General features: G+C 35.0%; 1 protein-coding gene across 11 annotated transcripts in view; it reads left to right on the top strand.

Annotated features, from left to right (window-relative positions):
- Positions 1-16,465, top strand: part of UBE2D3 (ubiquitin conjugating enzyme E2 D3) — a 28,064-nt gene extending 11,599 nt beyond the window's left edge. For 9 of the 11 annotated variants that reach the window (XM_059171916.1, XM_059171926.1, XM_059171894.1 and 6 more), the window contains 6 exons: positions 2,248-2,311; positions 2,380-2,432; positions 9,188-9,265; positions 10,404-10,509; positions 12,899-12,992; positions 14,986-16,465. In XM_059171916.1, the coding sequence (XP_059027899.1) occupies positions 2,248-2,311; positions 2,380-2,432; positions 9,188-9,265; positions 10,404-10,509; positions 12,899-12,992; positions 14,986-15,031 (441 nt within the window). In that variant the 3' untranslated portion in view covers positions 15,032-16,465. The remainder of the gene's footprint in view (positions 1-2,247; positions 2,312-2,379; positions 2,433-9,187; positions 9,266-10,403; positions 10,510-12,898; positions 12,993-14,985) is intronic. The other 2 variants (XM_059171949.1, XM_059171959.1) reach the window with 1 other exon arrangement.
- The last annotated feature ends 3,257 nt before the right edge of the window (positions 16,466-19,722 follow it).

Below are 19,722 nucleotides of genomic sequence, written 5' to 3' on the forward strand. Positions count from 1 at the left end.
GGTCCTGGCTTGGGTTGCTTTGCAACCCTTTGAGCTAATCACAGGCCAAAGTAACAAAATTCTGTGATTAGCCCTGAGTAACAGGTGATTGTCAGCCACCATTAACCGAACACTACAATCACAAGTTTGGAGGAAAAAACATTTTCATGAAAGCGGAGTAAGATACTTATTGAGTAGACAAAATGTTATATATATAGAAGAATGTCTAAAATGACTTGTTAATTATGCTTTCTCCCATATTTTTTCCTTGCTATGATATTATTCTGTAATCTCATTTGCTTATGCTATAGGCATAATAATGTTATGAGAATTACTTGTTATCTTAGAGATGAGGGCTGGTACATGATTTAAAAGACCGGTTTGTTTTTTTAAGATTTTATTTATTTGACAGAAAAAGAAATCACAAGTAGGCAGAGAGGGAGAATCGGGCTCTCTGCCATGCAGGGCTTGATCACAAGACCCTGAGATCATGACCTGAGCTGAAGGCAGAGGCTTAACCCACTGAGCCACCCAGGTGCCCCGTACAGTAAAATTTTTATGCATTGAGATGGTGTTAGATTCCCATTATAATAAAAGTGGCTGATTATGGGATGTAAGTAAATACCATATGAAAACTTATTTGGCCTATGAAAAAGTAATTTGCTTCATAATAGTCAATTCAAGTTGTAAGTACTTTTTTTTTTTTTTTTGACAGAGATCACAAGTAGGCAGAGAGGCAGGCGGGGGTGGGGGGGGAGAGCAGGCTCCCTGCCAAGCAGGGAGCCCGATGCGGGGCTTGATTCCAGGACCCTGGGATCATGACCTGAGCCGAAGGCAGAGGCTTTAACCCACTGAACCACCCAGGCGCCCCTACATTTCTATTTTTATTCAAAAAAGGAATAGTTTTCAAAAATTTAATGTGGTTCAGAATCACTTGATACTTTGTAAGGGTGTTTGTTTTTATTTTTAAGCCAAAACCATACATAGTTTCTTTTAACCATTTGTTTAATTTCTAGTCAAGAGTTTCTGTAATTCCTATTATCAGGATCAAAAGTGGTTGAAATGAATTTTCTCCCATTTTTACATATGCTGAACATGTGAAGGTATATTTAAAAGGCAAGCAGAAATTATCTGGTTTTCCATTATCCTGAAATTGTGAATCTTGGGATGTCTGGCTGTTGAATAATCTTAAAAGCAAATGTGGTATGAGTTTTCAGAAACAAGATCGAGTATATCAGAGCAACCCCCCACCCCAGTTTTATTGAAATATAATTGACTTGTAATGTTTTTAGTTTTAGGTATACAACATAATGTTCTGATATTTTGTGAAATGATTGCCACAAGGACAATTCTTCTGCATTGATTTTTCATTGATTTTTTTTTTTAATGGAGTGAATCTAGATTGATCACTCCCAAACAATTGGCCATTTCCTAAAGTACATTTTGACCGTATAACAGAGGCAGATATTTGCTCTAGTTCTCTTTCTGCAGCATTGTGTATTCCTTTTTTTTTTTTTAGAAGCCCACTATTACCTCATGGGTCTGTCTGTAAATCCCTATAAAGATGTATATATAGGTATATATGTACATAGATAAAGTTATATCGTCTTAAATTTTAAAACAGTGAAGAAACAACTATTTTCTTACTGCATTATCCATATGTGTTACATACAAGTCATGTGGAAGAGCTCAGTATGTATTTGTAAATACAAGGTGGGGTGGACTTTTGGAAACTGCATGTTTTTACTATGAGCAAATTTCAGGTTCTTCCAGAGTTGTAATTTTACTCAACGTTGTCTAAAAGACATGGTTGAGTTGCAGGAATAAGATCAAACAAAAAAGAATACCTACCTAGCCCCATGAGCGATTTTTCAAGTGGAAAATGAGGTCTGTGGATAGTGTGGTTTGGAAATAGCAGGATTTGAGATGGTAGAAACTCTGAGATGTCAGGGAAGTTCATTAGACAACATGAGTATTAAGGATATTGAGAACTGCTTTGTCTTAAGTTCTTAAGCCATGAAAGTATCTGATAGAACTTTTTTGGTTTGCACAGCTTTCATTGGTGTAACAAAAATTTTCATATTTATACCTGCTATGTCCCAGGATCTGGACTGGCTACTTACGCTTTCTCTCTTTTACTAGAATATATTAATGTGAACTGATTATATGTTCCTTAAAGAATGGGGTGAAAATAAACAGTTGGCTTTCTTTGCTTGCTTACATTTTTTATTATGGTTACATGACCCATCATTTTCTGTTTTGGTGTAGGAACTTAGTGATTTGGCCCGTGACCCTCCAGCACAATGTTCTGCAGGTCCAGTTGGGGATGATAGTAAGTAACTCTCAAGTAGATTTTAATGGCTAATTTCAAAAAACTTGTATGTGTTTAGATAACAACAGTTTTGTTTTGTATTTCCCTAGTGTTTCATTGGCAAGCCACAATTATGGGACCTGTAAGTATTAAGAATTAAAACATTTTGCTTTTGATTAAAGGTTCAGCATTGACCAAGTTGTATTTAACTTAGTCTTCTGTTTATTTTATTACATTGTAGTACTTTTTTGGAATTGCCATAGTTGTACTGTTTTTGAAAGGCATAACAATTCAATGAATAGTAATTTGTTACATGTGCTATGTGTCTGTTCCTGTACTCAGGTTCTAGAATATAGCATCTCTGGCCTATCATATTTTTTCACTTATTCTAGTTTTCTTTCATAGGAATGTAAAGCATTGTCATAGAGCTTCCTTATACTTATAGAGCCAATTAATTTAACTGGCTCTACCGTGGTGTTACTCAAAGATCTTATTCCTGTTGCTGCTGAAAATCTATTTTTATTGTATTATTTTGATACTTGATTCTTCCTTAGTTTTTTACAAAATTTGAAAAATTTTAGGTAGAAAGTGGTATTTTGAATACAGCAAAATTCCTTTCTATCCTGGGTAGATAAGAAACTGTATATGCTGGATAATTGAATATTCAGAATTATGGATACCATCTAAGAATTTCACAGAATTAGAGCGCAGTAAAACAACCTGGGGTAAGACTGTATCTTGCACAATACTTAATATTTTTCTGACTTGAAAGGCTCTTTAGGATTTCTCTTCTATGGTATATGTATGTCTTAATCTGCACCCCTCCCTTTGGTGGTTTAATCTCCGCATAAATGTCAATAATGTACTTGGTGAGTTAGTGGTCTATAGATAGATGTCTGTCATTCTTAAAGGAGAAAGGTTCTTGGAAAAGTTAGTAAGTTTTTATTCCGTAGTTCCGAGTTTGGTAACTGTAATCTTCATTGTGATCCTTCACTGTGTGCCAGCCATTAAGGATAGACATGGTCCCTCTCATTCTTTAAGGAACTTACCTACTGGGAGAGACAGTTAAAACAGGTGTGATTAACGTGGGAAGTAAGTGATACATAAATGAAGTGATTAGTGGGAGAAATTTTATGGGAAATCCATAGCAGGAATGATTGAGTTAGAGTAATTATGATGTTAGAACTTAAAGGTAAGGAGATTGTGAATCATAGTTAAACTTGGTATAGTGGTAGTGGGGGATATTTAGCTTCTTAATTTGAAATCTGTCTATATTCTAATTTAAGAAACTATTCAGTGTCAGAATTGTTCATTTCCAGTTGTTTTCATGGCCTGTTTTTACTGTTGTAAATCTTATTTTGCTTTAAAAATGCTGCTTTTTATTTGGTAACAAAATTGTGATTTATTTATTTTAAATACACATAGTTAATTTAGTGTGACTTTTAACCAATTTGGTCCTCAGAACATTTTAAAAGTTGGATAACTTCACATAAAAAGCCAGACTAGATAATGGCTTGGGATGGAGTAGCAGCTACCTCCCTTTTTTATATGGAGCTTGTGTCTCACACTATTTCTATCCACTCATTTTGCCTTCCTTTTAGGCACTTGCATTTGTAATTTCTAGAATTTTCTCATTATAGATAACCCATTTTCAAAGCATATGTAATAAAATATTTTAAAATTTGCACCGAATAAAAGCTCATCTTTCATCCAGATGGTGCTTTAAAATGACCTCATTATTAAAATTAGTTCTAAGTATTAATAAAGCACTAAAGTGTCTGTCTGCTTTTGGCTCAGGTCTTGATCCCAGGGTCCTGGGAATGAGTCCCACATCAGCTCCTTGTTCCTCAGGGAGCCTGCTTCTCCCTCTGCCTGCTGTTCCCCCTGCTTATGTGTGCTCTGTTTGAGAAGTAAATAAATACAAATCTTATAAAAAATATATATTCCGTGATTAACAAAAGCAAAAACTATATTTAAGCACGTTTAGATGCCAGGTTGCGAGTAGTTAATAATTATCCTTGTAGAGTCATCAGTGAAGTCATTCTTAGTTTGGCTTTTGATTGTATTTTGTGATAAAACATTACAGTTTGATTATATCACTCATTGCTTTATTTTGTTAGTATGTGACATGAGCTAAAACATAGGGCCATTGGTCATAAAACAATCCATATATTTGCAGATTTGCTGAAAGAATAAATGGTGACAAAAGTACTTTTGCTTTGGAGTACTTCTTAGGTCAGTAAAAGTGATTGACAGTGCCACATAAGTAAAGGTTCCTGACTAAGGACTGGAACGTCTCATTTTAAGTTTTGTACAGAGTCGTCTATTGGATTTTAGCATTTTATAGTCTTGAAATGTTCTCAATCATTAAATTTATGAGGCAGAATGCTTCTTCCTAATAACTGTTTGAACTGGCTTATTCTTTCCAAAGGTAGGGTACTTTGGAAGCACAAATACTAATAAAAATTAAATCTTCAAAAGAATTGACAGAGCACTGCTGGCTGTGGGGTTTTTAAACTGGTAGTTTTTAAGTTTTTGGTTTTTTGTATTAAGGGCAGTTCCCACTATCAGTTGATGCAGTTAGGAGAAATTAACTCCTTATCGGATAGTTTATACACTTGATGTTTCTTTAATTGGAAATGGAACTGGCAGAAAGATAGTTTAAAGTTACTTAGAGAACCACCCTGACTTCCACCTAATCTTTGATATAGCCATGGAAGAAGGTACCATTTTGGGGTAATACAATGTAACCAGCCTGAGGAGAATCACTTGCAGAAACCATCTGGTCAGATAATTGGTTCATAGATATTGTCTTACTGGTCCCTAAGGGTTATTTTTCAACTTATTTTAAGTGTATTTTGTCAGTTCCTGCAGAGGCTAATGATGTGTGAAAACTTCCCCTTTCAGTACCTTTTTAAGGAACTTTGTAGTCTAGAGGAAGAGGAAAATATAAGTTACATAAGTGTGTTGGGTTCTAATAACTGTTGTATAGAAAGGTATAAAAGAAGGGCAACAAGCATATTGAACTAAACAAAGAGAAGGCTGTATTATCTTTTTAAGGATGTTTAAACTTGAGATGGATGGTACAGTGTAGGTAAGGTCCTAGAGATGAAGAAGATAAGGATACAGGTAAGAATATTTCAAGTGGGAGAAAAAGGAGATGTGTGAAATATTTTAAGTCCAGTAGGGAGAGCATATGGAGAAGAGGTGGAAGATGAGACCAGCTATATTGGTTTGAAGGAGACCATAAAGCACCTTTTGTGCTTAGGAGTTTGCACTTTTATCTTGAAAGCTATGCTAGATTTCAAGCAGGAATGTAACTTGTGTTTTAGGACAACTTCAGCATTAGGGTAAGGGATAAATTAGAAGAAAAAAACCAGAGTGAAGGCAGGAATATCAAAAGTGAGCCATTGCTATAATATAATATAAACAAAAGATCGTAAGATCATGAACAAAGGGAGGTAGTGGCAGGCAGTGGGCATAAAAGAGGAAGCTAGTTTGAGATTTTAAGGATCTTTAAGATTAATAACTACTTTGATCAGTGATGAGTTACTGGTTTGTGGTTTGAGTTTTGGACACAGGAGACATCTAAGGATAAATATTTATAGGCTTTTTATATAAATTATATATATATATATATATATATATATCCTGGAATTAATAACTAGAGAATTAAATTAATAACTAGAGAAAAATTCAAGATTTAACCAAAATAAGTATGAGTCAGGAGATAGAAGCAAAAGATGGATGGAGTGGGGGGAATACCAAGACTTTATGATTGCCCTGGGGGAGGAATACTGACACTGAGAAAGAATGACTTTGGACTGATCGTAGTTAAAACCAGTAGAAGGTGTCTAAAGAGATAGGTTATAAATCCAGAATTTATACTGGATTTCTAAGACTTGGGTGATGTTACAGATTAAAGTATTCTTTTTCTTTTTTTGTTTTCTGTTTGCTTTTAGTTTATAGTAAATTTGATAATAGAGCTTCAGTTTTTTAGATAGCATACTTTGGTTTGGTTACCTCTGGATCTTGTGGTTTTACCAGTTTTTCCTCTTTGAGTTGATGAAATTGTAGTGTTAAATTGTAACACTGAAATATTTTCATCCCTGAGTTCTTAAATTTGGCTTTCCCTAAATCTTACCATCAGATTGCCTTTATTTAGAGGCAGTCAGATACGGTCCTTCTGATTGTATGAAACTTGGAATGAAAACTTAAAACTTTGGTAATTTGGTTTTATAAAAACTTCTACTGTTCAGGAGTACTGTGTAACCATTTTCCATATTAGTCTGTTTTGTAAAACTATGCCATTTGAAGCATCTATTCCCAGTTAATGTAGCTGTTAACAAAGGAATGTTATTTAATTCAGATCATATTCTGTGCTTTATTTTTTCTATACTTTTTATATGCTGCTTTGCAGTCTTAGTTTTTTGAATTTAAATTTTTTAGGCAATATGAAAAGACTTTGAAGTAAGAAGGACTCAAGATGTAGTTCTTTGATTATATTAGTTATATGTTTCTTTGAACTTCATTCTTAATCAGTAAATTGTCATTTTTCCTTCAAGTTGCTGGTATGCCCTGTTCATTTTTCATAATGTTTGCAACATTTTATTGCATGTCTCTTCACCAGAACACTTACCCACCAATGTAAGAAATTGTTCTTTGTGTCCCTTATACATACCTGATCTGTAGAACAATTAAGGTTTTGTTTTTTTGTTTTTTTTGTTTTTTTTTTTTTTTTAAGATTTTATTTATTTATTTGACAGAGATCACAGGTAGGCAGAGGCAGGCAGAGAGAGAAGGGAAGCAGGGTCCCTGCTGAGCAGAGAGCCCGATGTAGGGCTTGATCCCAGGACTTTGGAATCTCTGACCTGAGCCGAAGGCAGAGGCTTTAACCCACTGAGCCACCCAGGCACCCCAAGTTAAGGTTTTTTTTTTTTTTTTTTTTTAAAGATTTATTTATTTATTTGACAGAGAGAAATCACAAGTAGGCAGAGAGGCAGGCAGAGAGAGAGGAGGAAGCAGGCTCCCTGCTGAGCAGAGAGCCCGATGCGGGACTCGATCCCAGGACCCTGAGATCATGACCTGAGCCAAAGGCAGCGGCCCAACCACTGAGCCACCCAGGCGCCCAAGTTAAGGTTTTTTTAAAAAATATTTATCTGTTAGAACGAGCAAGCACGAGCAGGGTGAGGGACAGAGGGAGAAGCAGGCTCTCTGATGAGCAGGGAACCTGACGCGGGGCTCTCGAGGCTCCATCCCAGCACTCTAGGATCATGACCTGAGCCACAAAGATGCTTAACAGGCTGAGCCACCCAGGTGTCCTAAGAACTGAGTTAGATTAATTCAGTTATTGTTTAACTGTTTTACAGAGGGCTCGGAATTAAATGAGCTGTATTAAGTGTCAGATCTGGAAAAATTTTTTTACTTTCCTGACATCCAGAATGGGCATAATAAAAGGCTTATAATTAGCACTATGTACATACTGTCTGTAATGGAGAGGAGTAGATGTTGGTAATAACTGAATTACCGTGAATTTTTAAAGACATCACCAGGTGACGACTTTGCATATCCAGAAGCAGTTATGCAGTTACTATGTTTGACCCTAAAGGTTTTAATGAGGTCACTGTCTTTTTCATCATTCACTGATCCCATATTGACCAGTGATCTTCATAAGACCTGGGTTCCCAGTCTTGGTTCTTCTGCCACAAATTATTCAAGTCCCATTTGTATCTAGCCGTAAAATGGGAATACAGTGTTACCTTTTTCCTGGTATTGGTTAAACTAAATGTAAAATTCTAGCAAGTTACTTATGTACTAACATTGTATAATATTAAGAGAGTTCTTCATACTCAGATTATATAATAAGCAAAATAACAAAGGAGGAAGAGTGATGCTATAGCTTGAAAATTTCTGTTCTCTGTTGAAGTGGCAGAGCAGTTCCACATTGTTTTCCAGATTTGTAATCCTGTTCATTAATTTGTTGTGGAGAATGCCAGTCTGCTTAAGACTCTTCCCCTCCCTCCTGCGCTTGCATGCGCATACACACACACTCTCTCTCTCTCTCTCTCTCTCTCTCAAAACTTCAAAAAAAATTGTGGTTTTAAATGAGAATTTTGAGGGATGTCGGGCTGAATCAGTTGGAAGAACATGTGACTCTTGATGTCAGGATCATGAGTTTGAGCCCCATGTTGGGTATAGAGATGATCTAAATAAATGTTTTAAAAAATGAAGGTTTTGAGGAGCCAGATGGGAATTAAACTTGTTAAAAACCTATTTGGGGGCGCCTGGGTAGCTTAGTCGTTAAGCATCTGCCTTCGGCTCAGGTCACATGTTTGTGGTAGCCTCTCACTGTGTCTCTCTCTGTCAAATAAATAAACAAAAACAAAACTATTTTGTTTCTGTTTTGCTTCTGTTGAAGGTAGTTACAGGTTAACCTGCAATAGCCAACATTTTGGGTTGCTAAAGTGACGAGTGGTGTGTTGAGGTGCAAAGCCATATATTTGTATATGGCTGTCATTTTCAGAAATAAATATAAGACCTTTTTTCAAATTCAGGTTTGATATATAATACTGTATGTAGACCTTATTGCTAAGTATACTTTTCCTTTGTGAAAATAAGGATCTAGAACATTTGGTTTCTGGTTAATTTTTCAGTTCTTTGGTGCCTTAAATAAAATGGGATCTAACTAAATAAGGGTTCATTGTTCTGTAAGAAATTTTGATTGTGGTGTTTTAGTAATGTGAACTGAATTGTGGAATGATTTGTATTCTCTCTTGCAGCATAAACAGGTAATCTTGTTTCATGTTAAAGAAATGCTTAGAAAATAGAAATGTTACGTGCATTATTTAGCATTAGTATTTTAAATACCAGAGTTAAGCAAATTTTTCTTTTCACCAGAATGACAGCCCATATCAAGGCGGTGTATTCTTTTTGACAATTCATTTTCCTACAGACTACCCCTTCAAACCACCTAAGGCAAGTATTTACCCCCAAAATCCATTAGTAAATAAGATCTGTGCAATATTTCAGAGGAGTAGAATATTCTTAGAAATCAAGGTTCTACATACGTAAGGCTAAATTGGGGTATGTACATGTAGTGACTAGGAGTCAGTAATACAGTAATACAGAATGATGACTTTTAACCTTTAGTTAAGAGAGCAGTTAGGCCTGGATTTGAACTTTGTAAATGGAGATAAGAACTGACTTATCCTTAATGTTGCAGGACTCTGATACATTATGTGGAAGGTTTTTTCCACTGTTTATTATGCTCATAGAGATGCGTATTATTAACCTTTGTAGTAGTAGGCTTCAAGTATTAGCTTCCTGTGCATTTGCCCATATTGTTGAAGCCTGTGCTATATTTGTTAGGGTTTACATTGTCTGTCAGGGGGTCGCATTTGCATATATGACAATAAATCTGTCAAAACTTAGAGTTGCTTGATGCACTAAGGTGACTGGTCAACAGTTATTAAAAACATAAGGTCTTGACTTTCAGAACAGTTAATGGAAAGCAAACCTATATGAATTCAACATAGAAATAACAAAACATTGGCACTTCAGCAATCTTTGCAGTCCCATTATAGGTGCAGTGTAATAGTTACTTCAGATGAAACACTTTCATGATTCAGATTTGTATTTTATGTACAGTGGAAATGCAGACTAAAACACATACTTTTGTAACTTGATACTTTAAATAAGTTGGTCTGTAAATTTTGTTTACAATCTGAAGTTCCTTTATTTTTTAATGAATATTGATTACTGTTAACTATGTTCTTTTGATACTCCTGACATGGTAGAGCCAAAGTTAACCTTCAGAATATGCCATCATATCATTAAATAATAAAATTTTTGCCCCAAAGTTATGTTTTTTATTTTAAGTAAAGAGAGGGAGGTCCTGGAAGATCTTGATCAGAATATACAAACCAGTTTCTGTAATTTTTAGTCTTTTTATATGTATTAGTAGGTTTTAGCCATTTGAGAGAGAGAGAGAGAGTGTGTGTGTGTGTGTGTGTGTGTGAGTCACACAGTATTGTAAGCCTTGCTTAAAAGTCTTCTGTTTCAGATTAGGATGCTTATTTTCACTTGGGAAAAATAACATTTTTATTTATTTTAGGTTGCATTTACAACAAGAATTTATCATCCAAATATTAACAGTAATGGCAGCATTTGTCTCGATATTCTAAGATCACAGTGGTCTCCTGCTTTAACTATTTCTAAAGGTAAAGTACTTTTAGAGAAAGAGCCCTGAGCTCCTCTGATTTTCAAATTAAAGGAGTTTCATTGGGGCTTCTGGGTGGGTCAGTCAGTTGGGCATCTGCCTTGGGCTAGAGTTGGGGTTCTGGGATCAAGCCCCATGTTGGGCTTCTTGCTCAGTGGGGAGCCTCCTTCTCTTGCTCCCCCTGCTTGTGTGCCCATGCTCCCTCACTCACTGTTTCAGTCAAATAAATGAATAAAATCTTAAAAAAAATAAAGTTCCATTTTGGGCCTACTTCCATTTTATGCCAATATTTTGGTAAGAGGTGGAGAAGGGAAAAAAAGTTACATCTATTTGTGCTTTTAGCAGTATTGATTAAAGACTTTGTGGGAAAAAGTTAAAATTCAAATTCGAATATTGGCATTATTTGCAAATAATAGTTAAGTTTTTTAATAGATTTCTGTAGTATTTTTGAATCCTAGGCCACTCCCATCTCAACTCCCGCTTCTGCTTTTTATAAAATGGTAGATCTGAGGTTTTTTGTTTTCTTAAAGATTTTATGTATGTATTTTACAGAGATCACAAGTAGGCAGAGAGGCAGAAGAGAGAGAGGAGGAAGCAGGCATGCTTCCCAGGACCCTGGGATCATGACCTGAGCCGAAGGCAGAGGCTTTAACCCACTGAGCCACCCAGGCGCCCCAGATCTGATGTTTAATAGAACTTTTAAATCTTGGTTTCCGTTATAAGAAAATTCTGGTTTTGCATTCTTGTGTTTCTTACAGTATTTTTTAGGTAAAAAGGCTTTTAAAGCAACTTGGGTAGTGTTGTTTAATAGATTGTTCCTACCTAGTAATAAGCTAAAATTAGAGTCTTGGAAATGTTGCTAGAGTAATTCTGGTCTTCTACTTTTAATAAGGGTCCATTAGGTGTCATCTCAAATAGGTTATCCAGTCTCCACATGAATATCCCAGATAAGAGATTGAGTGCCTTCATCTTTCTTCCATTTTGAATGACTATGGTGGCTTTTGTCACCCCCCCCCCCACACACACACACACACAAATGACCTACAACAAACTGCATAATGGGAAGTTGGCCTTCCAGTAAATTTTGTGTTTTGGTGTTGATGTAGCATTCCTTAGTACAAAAAATGAGGGTTTTATACTGTTACTAATTAAGACAGTGTTTCAAATATGTTTGTACAATGAATTTGAAATTACTCTTAGAGAAGAAAAAAATCAGTTTTGGTGAATGCTGCTGTAATTTCGAGTGTGACATAAATTTAGATGTTTTTCACCTTTTTGGGATACATTCCAGTTCCCTTGCAAATCAAGCTCTCTTAATACCACAGTACAGTACAGATACTATATAGATACAGTATCAAGAGTATCTTAATACTAGGTTCCAGGTTTATCACTTTTGGGAATAAAACTCAACACTGTGTTCCCTTTATATGTGCTCTCCTGCCTTTTGGCTGTAATACATTACATTAGTACTGTCTTTCATGGTAATGTTATCTTTGAAGATTTTTATAACTACTCTGAGCTTTTATATGTTAAAATTTTAAAACATTTTTGCAGTGTCTGGCACATAGCAGGAGTACAGATTGAATTAGATACATGCTATGTGGTGCTTTATATCTTTCTAAGTTCATATATTGAATAGGTCAAGGTAAGAACTAGAGTTGAGAAGACTCACTGAGTTAATAGAGCTAGATCTCCATATTGATTTAATGAGTACTGTTAGTTTATAAATTCAAGGAGTGAAACAGTGGAGCAGTTGGGAGTTTTTGTGAATATCCCTGAGTGTAGGGCAAAGATTGGTTTTTTCTTTTTTCTTTTTTCTTTTTTTTTTTTCTTTTTAAATCTTTAAGTAATTGCTGCTCTCAACATGGGGCTTGAACCCACAATCCCCAAGATGAAGAGTCACACACTATCCTGACTGAGCCAGCTGGCTCCCAGAGGATGGATTTTTTTCATCATGCCTAACAGCTGAGAATAATATAATACTGCACAGGTGTTCTGCATATGCTTTGTTAGATTTCCTCCCTTCATAGTACCAAGAAACTCCAGTTACTTAAATTTTAATGCCACTTTTAAAAAATGATTATTAATAAACTGATATAGCATCATTTGAATATCTGAGAACTCCTGAGTTGGGCAGAATTTTTTTATAGCTAGTCAGTACTAAATTTGATCCCAACAAAACTCTGTTTTTAGCATTCCTTATCTACTAGGAGTTTATCTCCTATGAAGCAAAATCTCTATACAGACTTGTTTCATTGACATTAAGATACAGGCTAAAAAATCTTTTGAGGATTGAGGTTTTTAATAATATGATTTTAAATATACTTTTATTTATCCAAATTCCCAATGCTGGGTAACAGACTTTTTTTTTTTTTTTTTTTAATTTGCAGTTCTTTTATCCATTTGTTCACTGCTATGTGATCCAAACCCAGATGACCCCCTAGTGCCAGAGATTGCACGGATCTATAAAACAGACAGAGATAAGTAAGTATATAGTAGTTAAAGGAAATAATATAGAGTGATGTAATGAGCTAGGCTTACACTCTGTTGTAAGTTGTGGCAGTGCCAAGAAGATTTGATGGTTTATTTCTGATAAGATAATAAAGTGTACAGAAAGGTAGTTTTTGAAATGGGATATTTTTAAAATAGTTTTTAGTTTATGTGACAGTGAATAGCCTGTCTAAAACGTTCTATTTTTCTAACATGGTCATTGCTTTGTCACTAAGTTTCTGGGAAGAAAGCAAAAATTTTCCTTACCCCAATTACGTTTTTAAAACAAATACTGGTACTGTCAAAATTTATCTGAATTTCTCAAATACTTGAATTATCTTTGTGTACAACTCCACCATTATAACTTTGTTGTATGTTGTAATTAACGCTAAGTATACTTGTTCAATTAGGTACAATAGGTTAGCAAGAGAGTGGACAGAGAAATACGCTATGTTGTAGGGTAAGAGGATCTGCACTCTATGGTGCGCTTATTCATGGTACTGCCAGCACTCGAGTGCTGCATGTTTTAAGGCACTGTATTAACTAACAAAAGGTAACGTGACAGTTTTTTTAAAACTGTACAGTTAACTGCTTGATCTGTTTAGTGTGAAAGTATACCCAGTAGTCATTATTGCTTGAGAAAATTTTTGCATGGCAAAGCAGTTATATATAGCAGAAGTAAGAAATTAAAGTTTAAGTAGTATCTTTCTCAAACTACCATGATATTTACATTCTAAATTTGGTATATTTTAACCTTTATACCAGTACTACATGGAATGTGGTGATTTAGTTCAAATTTGGCCCAGAAATAATATAAGGGGAAGATACTTTTTTAATAAAGTCTCTACGCATCTAAATTAAATATTCATTACTGACAAGCATGCATTAATATCAGCTATACTTTGTGTGGCTCCGTGTATGCTAAATGAAACCTTTGTTTCAAAGTGCTGGCTTTTTGAGAGGGTGTCTTTAAATAAGGTAACCATGAATGGTAGAAAGAACTTCTGTATGCCGAAGTTTAGAAAAATGGTTGAACCATGTTTAGTTCTTGGTTTGAAATGAAGCTAGTTAATATTTTACAAAGTGTAAACCAGAAATACAAATCTAAAAGTTCTCTTGTGCCCTTTGATGTATATTTACTTCTTAAAGTTCTCACTATAATTTTTGGTAAGTAGCCTATGGCATGGATGTAATACAGGGAGAAATTGATAGCATTTGTCAATATTAGTGATGTTCCTCAGTAATAAATAACCTTGCTTGTGTGTGAATTATCTGTTGATCTTTTAAATAGATGCCCCCAAATTGTACCCCTAGTGGAAATTCCCATTTATCTGGTCTTAAGTGGGGCTTGTTAGCTCCAGTCACCACCCTTTCTCAAAGTAACACATAAGTGTTCTAATTAACACATACATACCAGTCCCACCCACATCCCTCTTGAAAATTCTTTTTTTTTCCACCCTCCCCAGTGTCTAATCTTCTACCTGTGCTTAACTCTCAAAGGTATTTTCTGATTACTCAAGCTCTAGTAATTTCTCAAGGTGTAGGATTCAGATAAAATTGTTTGGTTCCAGCTTTGATGGAAATTTTATAGATGGTTCAGAATCTGTGTTGCACTCTGACATAAGTCCATTATAAACTGTAAAATACTTTTTTAATGTTAAAATTTGTTGTAATGGATACTAATTACAGAATTTCTAATAGAACATTTAACTCAGTGGTAGGGGAGAGAAAATTGGTCTTTGATTTTTGTTAGCCTCCCCAATCTCAGTGTCCCCTTATTGTGTCTATTAAAACACTTTCAGTGTATTGGAACATTGTATTAGAAGCATAAGGCTTCCGTTTCCCACATTGCTTTTTTTCCTAGTTGGCTTTCTAATCATAACCCTGAGAGATGACTCCATGATGAGTCTGGAGATAAAACAGAAATCTTTCCTTTTAAGTATTAAGAATTCTTTAACTTTTTAAGTAACATCTTCTTTATTTACAGGTACAACAGAATATCTCGGGAATGGACTCAGAAGTATGCCATGTGATGCTACCTTAAAGTCAGAATAACCTGCATTATAGCTGGAATAAACTTTAAATTACTGTTCCTTTTTTGATTTTTCTTATCCGGCTGCTCCCCTATCAGACCTCATCTTTTTTAATTTTATTTTTTGTTTACCTCCCTCCATTCATTCACATGCTCATCTGAGAAGACTTAAGTTCTTCCAGCTTTGGACAATAACTGCTTTTAGAAACTGTAAAGTAGTTACAAGAGAACAGTTGCCCAAGATTCAGAATTTTTTTAAAAATGGAGCATGTGTATTATGTGGCCAATGTCTTCACTCTAACTTGGTTATGAGACTAAAACCATTCCTCACTGCTCTAACATGCTGAAGAAATCATCTGAGGGGGAGGGAGATGGATGCTCAGTTGTCACATCAAAAGAAGCAGCATTATTCTAGCATCCAGTCTTTTTTTAAGCCTTCCACTGTTAGAGATTTGAGGTTACATGATATACTTTATGCTCATAACTGATGTGGCTGGAGAATTGGTATTGAATTTATAGCATCAGCAGAACAGAAAATGTGATGTATTTTATGCATGTCAATAAAGGAATGACCTGTTCTTGTTCTACAGAGAATGGAAATTGGAAGTCAAACACCCTTTGTATTCCAAAATAGGGTCTCAAACATTTTGTAATTCTCATTTAAATTGTTAGGAGGCTTGGAGCTATTAGTTAATCTATCTTCCAATACACTGTTTAATATAGCACTGAATAAATGATGCAAGTTGTCAATGGATGAGTGATCAACTAATAGCTCTGCTAGTAATTGATTTATTTTTCTTCAATAAAGTTGCATAAACCAATGAGTTAGCTGCCTGAATTAATCAGTATGGGAAACAATCTTTTGTAAATGCAAAGCTGTTTTTGTATATACTGTTGGGATTTGCTTCATTGTTTGACATCAAATGATGATGTAAAGTTCAAAAGAGTGAATATTTTGCCATGTTCAGTTAAAAGTGCACAGTCTGTTACAGGTTGACACATTGATTGACCTGATTTATGCAGAATTAATAAGCTATTCGAATAGTGTAGCTTTAGTATGCTGCACATGATACTGGCAGCCCTGGAGTTCATAGATGGACTTGGGACCCAGCAGTTTTGAAACATGTATGTGGAGTTTGAGAAATTTATTTTCCAGGTGCAACCCCCATCTAACTAAATTTTTTTCTTCACCTTGTACACTCGACAGCTGAAGAAACCATAACATGGGAGTAATAATGGGTCAAAATTTACAAAATAAAGTACTGTTTTGGTGTGGGAGTTGTCATGAGGCTGTGTTGAAGTAACTTAACTATGTGGGATATTGAATATCCATTGAAATGGATTTGTTCAGCCATTTACATTAATGAGCATTTAAATGCAACAGATATCATTTCAGGTGACTTAACATGAATGAATAAAAGTCAATGCTATTGGATTATTTTTTGTTTGACAAGTGCTATCTGTGCCACTAATTTAACTTCTGTAGTAACAAGGGCATTATCATTCTTCACCCTTCTTAATCCTGACCCTATAGTTTTACTTTTTTCCTAGTTATTTTGATTTGTCCATTGCTTTCTTAAAATCTTGTATTTATTTCTAGCACATCTGTGACTTTTCTTCACTTCCACATTTTTGCACTGCTTACATTTATGTGCATTCTTACTCCTTGTCTGCATACAGATGTGGAAAGCTAGATAAAATAAATGTTAAAGCTTGATTTTTTTATAAACATTTTAATACATAGTTTGGACATGGTTTATTGACTTAAGGTTTTTCTCTAAACTGCAAGTGAAATGCATGCCTTCCGAAGATGTTCTGGCTTTGTTAATTCTGTAATTTAAGCATTTCATTGAGAAATATCAACCCAGCTATACAATTTTCCAATGAGTGAATTTTTTTCGTTTCATCTTTTACTTAAAAATTACTCCTTAAAGGTAGATGTCATACTGTTAAAGCTATTTTGGATTCAACTTACAAATACGAAATTAGTAGCCTACTGCTCCGTAAGGTAAGAAATACTGTTCTTTTGCTCTATTTTCAAAATAATTACTTCTGATTCTATACTCTCAAAATAATAGCTTTAGTAGGCATATCACTGAAAGCCAGCTGTGAATAAACAGTTTGTCAGAGCTTCTGAATTCCTTTTCAAGTTGATCTTTCTTTTTAGCCATAGACAACCTTTAAGTATAGATAGAGATAACTTAAACCATTGATTGTCATAATAATTACTAGATGTGTCCAGTTCTCTGTATCTTTGATTTGATGCTTTCTATGACATTTCTTATGTCACTTCTAAGGGAATAAGCCATAAAGGCTTCTCCAGGTTTAAGAGAACAGTAAAGTACCTGGAAAAACCAACATTTCTGAATGTATGGACACTGAACTTGAGATCATCTCCAGTGAAACCTTCAAACGAATCCAAGAATTTGCCCTTTCCCCCATATATATTACTAGTGCCATGTGTAGGACTGGATGCATATTAGAAGATTAAAAATTGATTTTGGTTCTTATATTTCCTAGGTCTTTTTCATGCATAAGGTCAAATTTTTAATAATTTCTCAATCTATGAGGATTATAGTCCAGCTGACCTGTTATGGTAAATTATATTCTAAGTGACTCATTTTTCCTGGGCAAGTTTGCAATGTGATACCAGATTTTTTAAAAAGCTTGTTAGTTTGCTTTTTTTGTGTGGGTGTACTCACAATTTTTTTAAAGTATGAACCACAGTTATCTAGTGGTCTCAGGGGTAGTGAAACACTCACTTTTTTTTTTTTTTTTTTAATGGCTTAGTTAAAATATGCTTCAGTTACTGATCATGCTGTGTTAGTGATTTTGGAGGTGACTCAAATTAGCCGTGATTTGTGTTGGCATAACAAAACTGTTAAATGATTGTTGATTACACTTAAGTGAATTTGTCTTCTATTTTATGAGGAAACCAGTACAAGTCACTAAATATTGTCTTAATAGTGACATCTGCATAACACTTGTAATAGCTAAGGTTAATTGAGCTTAAAGGAATTGTTACCATTAAAGTCTGTGTTTAAAGACACTTCGGTCTCAGTAATTCCAGCTAACATGAAATCCACACTTTAATACTGTGTCTATTTTGAACCTTTTAAAATAGCAGTTACAAAATTGGTTTATAAAGAAGTAAGACTGGTTCTCAAAGTGTGGTTCTAAGACCTAGTCATCAGTATCATTTGGGAAGTTCTTTAGAATGGAAATTACCAGACCACACTCCAGGTCTACAGATTGAGAAAACGAGAAACCCAGTGGTTGGTTTAAAAAGCCATCCAGGTTGATTCTGAAATCTGCTGCTAGATCTGGCAGCCCACAGCAGCAGTCCTTGAGCCTTATCAGTAGTTACTTGACACGTCTTGCTGTTCCACAGGGATAAGAGAACTTCTCTTGGATGCCCAAATACATTTCCATCTTTATAAATATCTGACAAGTTTATAGTACTTTGAATTACAAATAATGTACATCCTACAGTTAGTCTAACCTAGCAACTTTGAAATTTATGACAAAAGATAAAACTTTATATAACTCAACCAATGGCCAAGTATTTAAAGAGTAACCAGGTACAAACGTTGGCTAAGTGTTGGTTGAAAATGGAAGCAAAGATTTGAACACTGGTCTGATTCTGTGGCCTTCACATTGCTTGGTTTTTTATTTGTACCCCCTGCCTTGGGGGAAGTGAGTGAAAAGGTAAAATCTGATGTTTAGGGTGTTCGCAGTATTCATTGGGTTTAGCATGTATTAAACATACTCGCAAATAGCTATTAAAGGTTTCAACGGTCTCAGTGTAATATAAATAAATTGTGAAGGTATTTGAAAATAGGATTTTAAAGCATGACCACCTCTGAACCCAACCCCCCAAAAAGAGTTAAATGGAAGAACTGTGAAAGACCAGAACTATGGTTTTCTAGAAAGGCTAGGAAGATTGTTTTCTTTTCTTCAGTAATTACAGTTTTGCATTTTTTCCTGCTACCTTAAAACTATTTGATCCTTTTTTGCCTCATTTTGAAGAATTCATGATTTTTAACTCTGGCACACTTTCTAGTAATTGCTCTTTTACATGGAATTTTAGTTAAGATCCCATTGTCCATTGTCTAGCCAAATTGTTCACTTTCTGAATGAATTTTTTTAAATTTGAAGAGCCCTCAAAGTTTTCCTGTACTGAAAATGGTTTTATGAAATAATTTTCATTGTGCATACTATATTTTGTGAGCCTCTTAAATAACTCAGTACCTTGTTATATTAAATTTGAATAGTGTCAAGTAAGACCAAAGTGGAGTTTCGTGCTCTTGTTGCTTAAAGAGAACATAGTTAACTTGTCATTTGCTGACCTCCCAGCTCTCTTTCCTAAACTCCTGTATAGCTCCTTATAATCCACCTGGCTAACTGAAAGGTACCTTCAAAGTGTCTAAAACCCACTTGATTTCTACACAGATGTACACACCACTACCTCTTCTTGGGCTCAGTAAATATTGAGTTGCACTGGTCCAAAGCCTAGTCATCAGCCATGATTTCTCACACTTCTGCTTCCAAATTAAATAGCACTCCTTTCAGGTCCACTTTTAATTTTTACTCAGTCTACCTATTCCCTGTATTTACTGCTGCCACCATGGTATAAAGCTTAATCACCTCTTGGGTTATTGCAGTAGCCGCCTCAGTGGTCTTCCCTGCTTT

The sequence above is a fragment of the Mustela lutreola genome, chromosome 1 (genome assembly GCF_030435805.1).
Source record: "Mustela lutreola isolate mMusLut2 chromosome 1, mMusLut2.pri, whole genome shotgun sequence".
Taxonomy (NCBI): domain Eukaryota; kingdom Metazoa; phylum Chordata; class Mammalia; order Carnivora; family Mustelidae; genus Mustela; species Mustela lutreola.